This window comes from Rhinichthys klamathensis, unplaced genomic scaffold (genome assembly GCF_029890125.1).
Source record: "Rhinichthys klamathensis goyatoka isolate OS25496 unplaced genomic scaffold, OSU_Roscu_1.1 h1tg000115l_1, whole genome shotgun sequence".
Lineage (NCBI taxonomy): Eukaryota > Metazoa > Chordata > Actinopteri > Cypriniformes > Leuciscidae > Rhinichthys > Rhinichthys klamathensis.
In genome coordinates, this window is record NW_026606652.1 from 1,589,866 (window position 1) to 1,600,252 (window position 10,387).

General features: G+C 36.1%; 1 protein-coding gene across 1 annotated transcript; it reads right to left on the bottom strand.

Moving 5' to 3' along the window:
• Positions 1-929: 929 nt before the first annotated feature.
• On the bottom strand, positions 930-9,187 carry tmx1 (thioredoxin-related transmembrane protein 1). The gene is made up of 8 exons (XM_056254928.1): positions 8,969-9,187; positions 8,202-8,317; positions 7,980-8,025; positions 7,208-7,336; positions 6,951-6,996; positions 6,315-6,416; positions 2,480-2,543; positions 930-2,355 (listed from the first exon to the last, which is right to left on the bottom strand). Exons 1-8 carry the CDS (start codon positions 9,142-9,144, stop codon positions 2,177-2,179), a joined length of 858 nt encoding a protein of 285 aa, XP_056110903.1. The 5' UTR covers positions 9,145-9,187; the 3' UTR covers positions 930-2,176.
• Positions 9,188-10,387: the final 1,200 nt, after the last annotated feature.

Genomic DNA, 10,387 nt, shown 5'->3' on the forward strand with positions numbered 1-10,387 from the left:
ATTCCCAAGGCGTCATATACTGACGCTTTTGCCAAAGTGTCTACATCCGACGCACATGGCACCCTTTATGGGATGAGAATGTTGGTTTTTGAACGACATGAGGGAGAGTAATTAATGACACAATTTTCATTTTTTGGGTGAACTATCTCTTTACCGGCTTCACAACCAAATCTCACACACATTAATATATAGCCTAGTAGCCGCCAAAATATATTTTGACACACTTTATACTTTTTTTATATTTTGACACGCATTTCTCAAAATGTTGCAATGCCAAAGCAAATTATTCTATCCTTTTCTCAGAATTTGTTTTTGAGAAACAAGCTATAACGTTTGATGATCAGACAGAATAGTGATTGTTTTGTTTAAAAAAATTGTAAAAGTTTTGGTTTCATTTTTTTAAGGACTAGTTTTGTATTTAGTTCCTTTGATTTAATAAATGTAAGCTGGAAATAGATCTGCTAAGCCTCTCACCCTTATCATCATAACATGACAAAAAAACTTTTTTGTCCTCATTTTGAAAAGTATACTGTTTCATTATTAAAAACCTCAAACTTTTCTTTATAAAGTGCTTGTGCTATCTTTATCTTCCTCTAATAATTAAATAATAATATTGTGTTTTCTAATGCAATCATATCCATTTAGTGTCCAAATACTTCTTTGGGCTACTGTTCAAAAGTTTAGAGCCAGTAAGAGGTTTTTTTTTTTTTTAAAGATATTAATACTTTAATTTAGCAAGGAAACACTCACAATATTCGTTTTTTCTATATTTCCAGCAAATAAATGCAGCATTGGTGAGCATAAGAGACTTCAAAAACAACCTCTTTCTGAACATCAGTGCACATATGCATCAGTAAATGTGAATTGAAATGCAAAACTGTAAAATAAAGGCCAACAAATTTGCATTTACTGTGAAATCACACAGCACATCAGCTTTAGACTGTTTATTAACAGTGCTGATTTACAGTCTCAAATACAGAAACATTCCAAAATCTCTCTCTCACACACACACACACACACGCTTTAAGCAATAAAGTTGTAAATGCAGACATTCACACGTTAGAATCGTTCTGCTGTGGACAATTAAGCAGAACATTTTGAGAAGCACTTTAATTCTAGTGGATCAGTCAAGGGTCCGAGGTCAAAGTATAGTAACGTAAAGATAAGAAGAAAACTACTTGGAAGACCAAGATACAATTCAAATATACATCCTAAAATCCACTGTAACATAAAAACACCTGAAAGAAAACGTGATGCACCAGTTCAAACGAATCGGATACTGTATGCCTATGCGTTATTCAACAAAAAATATTGAAGGAAACCAGGTGTGGAAGGTAAAATGAATGAAACTCATTTTAAAGTAAAACATAAGAACACAAATCAGGTCTATGGGACAACTAATAAAAGTGTCTTTCGGTGTCAAATAATAATCACAATCACACACATACACACACACGTTAGTTCATTCCCAAAGCTTCAATAACACAAAAACCAAACACAAAAAGTATGAATCTGATCTCTATATGGAAGAAAAGACATTTAAAACAGCAAACTGAACATTCCAACTTTATATAGCAGGCATCCAAAAAAGCTCAAATAATAAAATATTTACAAAGTAAAGCACAAAACCTTTCATATTCCCAAAAGCCTAATTTCACAGTGAGGTCGTTGTTTGATCTTGGTTATTTGCTCAGTATTTGTAAGGGGAATATTGCAGCTGTGTGTCGTGAAATTGGTGCTTATATTCCTCTAACACAGTGCTTCTCAAAGCTGTCCTGGGAATCATCCTCATCTGACACACCTGATTCAACTCATCATCTCATTAGTAGAGACTGCAAGACTTAAATAGGGTGTTACTGATAAAAATGTGCAGTGGTGGGTGACCAGGACAGCTTTGAGAAGCACTGCTCTAACACACACACACTGTGTGCACATAATGCGTAGCAAGGGGTGTAATAATTAAAACTGAAGCTTTTTGGAAAAGAGAAAGCGCAAACCTGCGGCAAAATAGAGAGAAAAGCACAACCACATCAATCTTTCAGAAGGGAGCTATGACATCATATGTGATATCATCAAGCTCAATGAGCACTGCTATGGCAGCACGTGAGGGCATTGCCGTTGCAATGTGGTTTGTGTAGCGATTTTGTGCACAGTGAGGCAGTTCCTCTCCAGTCCTCTAGGTGTCCTCCTCCGGCACACCCAAACCTCTTCTTCTGACAGCCTCGGCTCCGCCCACCGGCTGCCACTCTTCAGTCTTTCCCCCATACTCGTCTTCATCATCCTCTTCCTCTCCATCTGCTTCCTGCTCATCTTCAGATTGCTGCAGGAGACGCACCTGCCCCGCAAGCAGTTTCCCTACAGAAACATTCACGCGTCCACAATTACACAATATCGTCTTTAAGTTTTAATTAAATCTCTGTTACGTTAGAAGTTCTCGTAGTCAAGCAGGTATAGGTTCATTTAAAACATTCACACTTACTGTGGTGATAATCTGGTGAAAGTCGTCGTGATGGGAACACAAAATCTGCGACGAAAACCAGCACCTGAGAGGAAATAACATGAAATCAGGGAGACGTGACCGACAATTGATTCCAATGGAGTTTGACGTGAACATGTTCTAAGTTAATGATTCAAAATAGCACCAAGTATTAAATGTGACTTTTTTTCTGATGATTTTCACTACATAATTCATTACATTTATATAGCGCTTTTCTAGGCACTCAAAGCGCTTCACATGGAAGGGGGGGAATCTCCTCAACCACCACCAATGTGCAGCATCCACCTGGATGATGTGACGGCAGCCATAGTGCGCCAGAACGCCCACCACACACCAGCTTACTGGTGGAGAGGAGACCGAGTGATGAAGCCAATCAGTGTGTATATATATATATATGGGGCTGATTAGGAGGCCATGATGGACAGAGGCCACTGGGCAAATTTGGCCAGGATGCTGGGGTTACACCCCTACTCTTTCGAAAGACATCCTGGGATTTTTAATGACCACAGAGAGTCAGGACCTCGGTTTAACGTCTCATCCGAAGGACGGTGCTCTTTGACAGCATTGTGTCCCCGTCACTATACTGGGGTGTTAGGACCCACACAGACCACAGGGTGAGCGCCCCCTGCTGGCCTCACTAACACCTCTTCCAGCAGCAACCTGGTTTTCTCAGAAGGTCTCCCATCCAGGTACTAACCAGGCTCAGCCCTGCTTAGCTTCAGTGGGCAAACAGTCTTGGGCTACAGGGTGATATGGCTGCTGGCCATATTAAGGAAATATATAGGGTACGTTTACACGACAACGATATACAAAAAATGTAAAAGTTGTTCCTTTGTGTTTTTTTTGCAATGTTGTCAAAACGATTCCGGTTCACACAGATCCGCGAAAACAACTAAACCTGCTGTATTATGCTGCCATACCAGTAGCTAGTGTTGTCACGATACTAGAATTTCTAACTTCGATACGATACCTTGAAAAATATCGATATTCGATACCATTTTCGATACCACGGAGAAAAAGCTGCCACAATATTAAGGGGGTATTTTTTTAATTTAAAGCTAAATATAACAAGTCTAGAACATGACAATGAGGTATATTTTACACGAACAAAAATGTCCTGAGTTCTATTTGTTTATATTTTTTAATTGGACCAGAGCTAACATGATGTATTTTTATTACCTACTGTTATCAAAGATTAAAATATACTGTAACAAAAAAGCACTTAACAGTATCAAATTGGAGGATAGAGAGTCAGTAATGTATAATAATAAGATTAAACATTCAATTTTCAGTTAAAGGCATGTCATTATTGAATTCAGAGATAGCTGTTTAGTTTAATTAATATCTGTGTAATCAAATTGATGATAATCGCTAATGAAGGAAAATTGCAGAATTAAATAATAATTTTTTAATAAAGTTAAATAGGCACCAGTTAATTTACATTTGACCACAGTTACAATATTTACTTGTCTAAGATTCCTCAGTCAGATTATGTTAACTTTAAGAATTAAAACGAGACAACACAGACTCTTATCAACAACAATACTAGGCCCTCTTGGTTAATGTTTCAGAAAAGTTAAAATGAGAAGAGTTACAGTGTTTCCTTGAGGACTTTTTTTTAGCAGTGGGGGCAGGTCTGTCCAAACAAGACCTGTATCGATACTTCGGGAAATTAGTATTGGTACCGTTCAGATATTTCAGTATCGATATTTATCGAAATATCGATATTTTTGACAACACTACCAGTAGCTAGCGATTATGTCACTTTGTAAAGAAACACTACGTGCCAATAGACTGAACACATAATACACATGCACATGACATCGCCATTTTCACAAATTTGTGCTTTTGTAGTTTACACTGAGTCGAAAACAGTAGTTTTCAAAAACTTGCAATTTGAAACCCATTTTCAAGTTTGCGTCTTCAGACCAACAAAACGCCGTTGTTGTGTAATCGAAAGGCCAAAACACGTAAAAAGTTTTAAATCGTTTAAATGGCCCCTTAGACATTTCTCTTAAAGGTGCCCTAGAATGTTTTTGTTTTTTTATTTTATAATGTTTCCTGGGTTACCCTTATAATGTTAGTATGTTTTTTAGATAAAAAATAATCATAATTTAGAAATAAATGGCATTTTTCCTAGCCTGCTTTTAGCCTCTGATTTGAACACTCTGTTTGAAGGGGCGTGTCTGCTGTGGGATTCAGTGTAACCGCGGCCACTGCTGTGATTGGCTGACATGCTTGCATATGAAATAGCAACGCATTACATGTGAAACTCTCTCCCGAATACTTTTACTACTGCTATTATACGTTTTTACTATAACAGCTATCGAGATTAACGAATCGTGAGATGTTTTTAAAGTATTTAGATCTATTCCCATCACATAAAATGTTGCCGTGATGAGCATTGAGCAGATGACAGTCTGTTGATCGCGAGAATGAAGATCTTATCATTGTAAAACAGTTTCTGCACTCTCTCTGCTTTCACCAATGCAAACACGATGATGTAAATACAGTAAGAGCTTCGTTGTGCAGTAACTTGCGTCATTGATTTCATAACGAGTTTGGCAAGTGTCCAGATAAACTCGCGCTGTGTGGAAAGATTGTTCTTTGATCGCTTTCTGTATATAATTTGTTCACAATTTAAATACGATTATTTTCATCCTACTAAAAGAAACGATGTGAAGTTGATATTTTAGTCACTGGCTTGACTTACTGATGCATAAACAGTATTGAACGATTTTGAGAGAAAGATTACCTGTCTGAACTTGAACAATTACACATCAGAAAGTGTTGCTTGGTAGCTCGATCCGAGGCCAGCTCTGTATTGGCCAAAGTTGAGGAAACAGTCGGTGAAATGTTTGGAAATTTCCAGAGAAAATAAAATTAACCCATTGTTTCTTCAGAGGCTCAGATGAAGGAACTAAAAAATACTTTTGTGTTCATGTGTACATCCAAACACTGAGCAACTGCCATGCTTCGGCTGCGCAGTTCCGCCTGGCATTGAGGGCTGGCATTATGCAAATATTTGGAGGCGTACATATTAATGATCCCGACTATTGCGTCACAGTTGGTATTGTGTGGAGAACCGACCGTTTTTCAGGGGTGTTTTTCATAAACGTGAATTAAATGAGAACGCGAAAACAGTCCAGTTTGAGATTCACTCTATGTCATGTCCATGCACTGAACTCTTGTTATTTGACTATACCAAGGTAAATTCAATTTTGAATTATAGGTCACCTTTAAATCATCCATGATTTTGGATGAATGAGCTTTTTGCAGTGCATTCTGGGATTTTCCACTCCAAAAATTACACTTGAAACAGATCTTGGGTCAATAAGATTTTTAAAAGATATTTAATTCAGCAAGGATGCATTAAATTCCTCAAAGGTGGCAGTAAAGACATTTATAATGTAAAAAAAAATAAAAATCCATTTCAAAATCTGTTCTTTGAAGCTTTCCATTCATCAAAGAATCCTGAAAGGATGTATCGAGGTTTCCACCAAAATATTAATAGGCATTACTGTTTTCAACATTGATAATAATAAGAAATGTTTCTTGAGCCCCAAAATCAGCATATTAGAATGATTTCTGTAAGATCATGTGACACTGAAGACTGGAGTAATGATGCTGAAAATTCAGCTTTGCCATCAAAGAAATAAATTAGATTTTAAAATACACATTTTAAATTGTTATAATATTTACAATATCACTTTTTACTGTATTTAAAATCAAATAAATGCAGCCTTGTTGAGAATAAAAGACTGAGCAGTGAGCATAAGAAAATACAAGGTAGTTTAGTGTATTTGTGTACACTCACCAATCCAAGAGTCAATCCTGAGATGAGTGTTGCCAGAGCAAATATCCCATACGAGCCCCAAACCGGGACGCCCAGCTGCTCCGTTAAGTAATTATGGCAATGCTGAAACAAATGATGTTAAAAGATCATTTAAATTACTGCATGAAAAAAATCCATGAGCAGATTATAAATTTACCAGGTATTTATTACAAAATCATTATAACCATAAAATAAGTTTATTTTCCACTGGCTTCAAATTATGTTTGCAAAAAGCTCATGCAATAAAATTATTTGAACCAAATCACATTTCATATTTCATTTTTTGTTTATTTTTTTTAAGTAGCTTTGTCATATGCAGGATAATGTAGTCAGGGCAGGCAATCGTTATTGTAAAAAAAAAAAAAACACAACCTTCAGGATTATAGTCCCCTCTTCTTTAAATCAGGCAGTTTATTTTAAATGTACATTGACTATTTGAGTGTATATTTCCCCTCACTGTCTGTTGCTGGTTCCTTCACCATTAGCTTGAGGTATAAATTATCTGTGCATGTAAGTTGTAACTCTTAAATTATTCACAAAATTGCTAAGAAAATAATACAATTAAATACACAGGTCTGAGAGGAATGCATTTTAATATTAAAAGACATACACACTCACCCTGATGAACATGGATAACTTAAAGAGGGCTGACATTGCGTTCATCCTACAAAAAATAAATATCAGTCAAAGTCATTTTATCAAATCAACTGTAAAAATAGTCAATTATAGTGTGCTGCCTTATGAATCAAGTTTTACATTAACCACAGGCTGTGGGTTCTCTGATCTCCGTTTTCTGGAGACTTTGCCAGACTCACCCAGAGCCCTTTGCATTATAACAGAATTTGAAACCACCCACACACACTACAAATACTCACAGGAAGGAAGAGGGGCCGAACCAGGAAGAGACCGGCTCTATGCTCTGCCATTTCTTGTCATCAATGAAGCTCAGGAAGTCGTCTTTAGATCGGGCTCCTTGATATCTCCGAAACACACCATCTTTACAGCTGCAACAACACACACACACACTTAACCAAGTTTAAACTGAGTTTACACCCAACACACAGGTACAGTGCAGATGACTGATAAACAAAACAATTGCTGGTGTCTATCTATCTACCTACCTCTATACAACTGTTCAAAATATCTATACAACTGTTCAATAGTTTGGTGTCAGAAAGACTTTTTAAAAAAAATATATATATTTTATTCAGCAAGGACACATTAAATTGATAAAAATGACATCAATAATTTCTATTTGAAATAAATGTTGTTCACCAAACTTTTTTTATTCATCAAACAATCCTGTAAATACGTATCACGGTTTCCACAAAAAAAAAAAAAAAAAAAAAAAAATTAAGCAGCTACTCTTTTCAACATTGATAAGAATAAGAAATGTTACTTGAGCAGCAAATCAGCATATTAGAATGATTTCTGAAGGATCATGTGACACTGAAGACTGGAGTAATGAATGATGCTGAAAATTCAGCTTTACCATCACAGGAATAAAGAAAACTGTCATTTTAAACTGTAATATTTTTTCACGATTTAACTATTCTTGACTGTATCTAACCATCACCCACCAATTACCAACTAACTAACTATCTTCTAAAGACAGGGTTAAATGTGTGTAAATGGTATGAAACTCACTGGTAGATAGTTGGGAGAGCTGTGATGATAAACCTCCCACTCAAACCTGCAGAACAGAGAGAGAGAGAGAGAGAGAGAGAGAGAGAGAGAGAGAGAGAGAGAGAGAGAGAGAGAGAGAGAGAGAGAGAGAGAATGGAGTGAGACCCATAAGGACAGCAGATCAGGTGAGCAGAGAAACCAGATGTGAGGAGAGAAGCCAGATGTGAGGAGATAACAGCATACCCGGCTGCTCGGTGACGTCCACTTTGGCAATGCTCAATCCCAAATCTTCTCCCCATTCTGCAAACTCATTCCACACGGGCTGGAGCTGCTGGCAGGCCGGACACCATGGAGCAAAGCTGCAGTAGACAGACAAACCTTTAATCCAATAACACAATCCCAGCCAGAGGAGACACAAAGACACTGAGGCTCATTTGTTTTCCATGGGATCTATTTAACTACAATCCTCTTGTTCGATGGCTCTAGCAGGAGGAAGCGTGCTGTGCAGGGGGAGAAAAGACTGTGTCAACTTTAATATTTTTTGGAAGGCAATGCATTAAAAGAATAGTGAAATTTCTGACATAATTTACTCACTATCATGTTTTTCCAAAACTGTATGACTTTCCTCTGTTGAATACAAAAGGAGATGTTATCCAGAATGACAGCCTCGGTCACCATTCAGTTTCTTTGCATCCGTTTTACATACAAGTGAACGGTGACTGAGGTTATCGTTCTGTCTAATATATCCGTTTTCTTCTTCATAGAAGGAAGAAAATCATATGAGGCTGATTAAATGATTACATCCCTTTGATTTTGGCAAACTCTTTAACTTCAAAACCACAGAACTTCCTCTAACCTGAGCCCAGTACAAGAACACGGTGACGGTAGTAAAAAAAATAATGAAATAATCTGAAGTTATTGTTGTGTAATTATTATCATGTGTACACTGGTAATGGTAATGCAAAAATAAACACAGACTTTTTTTTGCACAACTCAATCTAATAACTCACAACTCGATCATCCATTCTCCAGTCAGGATTTCCTCCCAGTTACCATCTGTGATTTCTCTTAATTTACCCGGCTTGGCCGATGAGGGCTGCAGCATCACACATGTTGCGATAAGCGCAGAAAATACACACAAGCCGGCTGTCATCTCCCTGACTCTGCGTGTGTATGTGCACGCCATGTTTCAGCGCCCACTGCTTCCCTTCCGCTTCCGCCTCCACTCCCACGTGCTGCTGGTGGGCGGGGCCAAGTCATTGACGTCATGACGCACGGCGTTCGAAAAGGTTTACAACAAATTTTTTTTGTCTATGGTTTACAACATAATTTAACCCACTTCAAGACACTTATGCCTAATTAACATACGATTAATTAATTTTACATCGTACTGTTTGATTATTCCATAAAAATTATTGTTCTGTTTGTCTTGTTTCATCTGCTATTAGGTATTTTTCTACTTTAATAAAATGTATTATAAAAATATTCTATTAATATGTATTATATATATATATATATATATATATATATATATATATATATATATATATATATATAGAGAGAGAGAGAGAGAGAGAGAGAGAGAGAGAGAGAGAGAGAGAGATGATAAATACAAAATACACTTAAAAATAAAATTAATTATAAACATTTTCCACACATATATATATATATATATATATATATATATATATATATATATATATATATATATATATATATATATATATATATATATATATATATATATATATATATATATATATATATATATATATAGTATGTATATCAGTAGAAAATGTTTATAATTCATTTTATTTTTAAAGTATTTATTTTGTATTTAGGTAATGTATTTCCAATTATATTTGCCTGAAATTAAATAATTAATTTAATTTACATATAATTTATATATTATATATAACGGTTTGCTTTTTCTTTTTATTGGGACCAAAAATGTCAAAACACAAGGTGGCGATATGAGTTCTGCTATTTGTGAAAGTCCATGTAGGCCTACTGATTTTACTGCAGTTTTTTTGTGAATCCTAGGAGAATATAAAATCTCGACGATTGTAGATTTACACTGTGTGTGGGGTGGGGGGGGTGGAGAGTCGCAGATCAATCGAGAAAAGAGATTTTTTCAGGCACAAAAAAAATCAGGCACACACACACACACACACACACACACGCACACACACACACACATGTTTCTCTCTCTCTCTCTGCTGACAAATGAGTGCTAATGACAGCAGTGATGTGATAATTTCTTTTCCACAGTGAATATGTTAAACATTTACATATTCATGAGATTCCTGAGATTAATGTAACTGTTTTATCAAGAAAGGGGTGTGTGTGTATATATATATATGCAGTATCTCACAAAAGTTAGTACACCCCTCACATTTTAGCAAACATTTTTGTATATCTTCTCAAGG

Coding starts and splice junctions, on each gene's coding strand:
- tmx1 (XM_056254928.1), bottom strand. CDS start 9,144: ATGGCGTGCACATACACACGCAGAGTCAGGGAGATGACAGCCGGCTTG. Junction 8,318..8,968: donor GGAGAATGGATGATCGAGTT/GTGAGTTATTAG, acceptor TGTCTACTGCAG/CTTTGCTCCATGGTGTCCGG. Junction 2,356..2,479: donor TTCACCAGATTATCACCACA/GTAAGTGTGAAT, acceptor ATGTTTCTGTAG/GGAAACTGCTTGCGGGGCAG.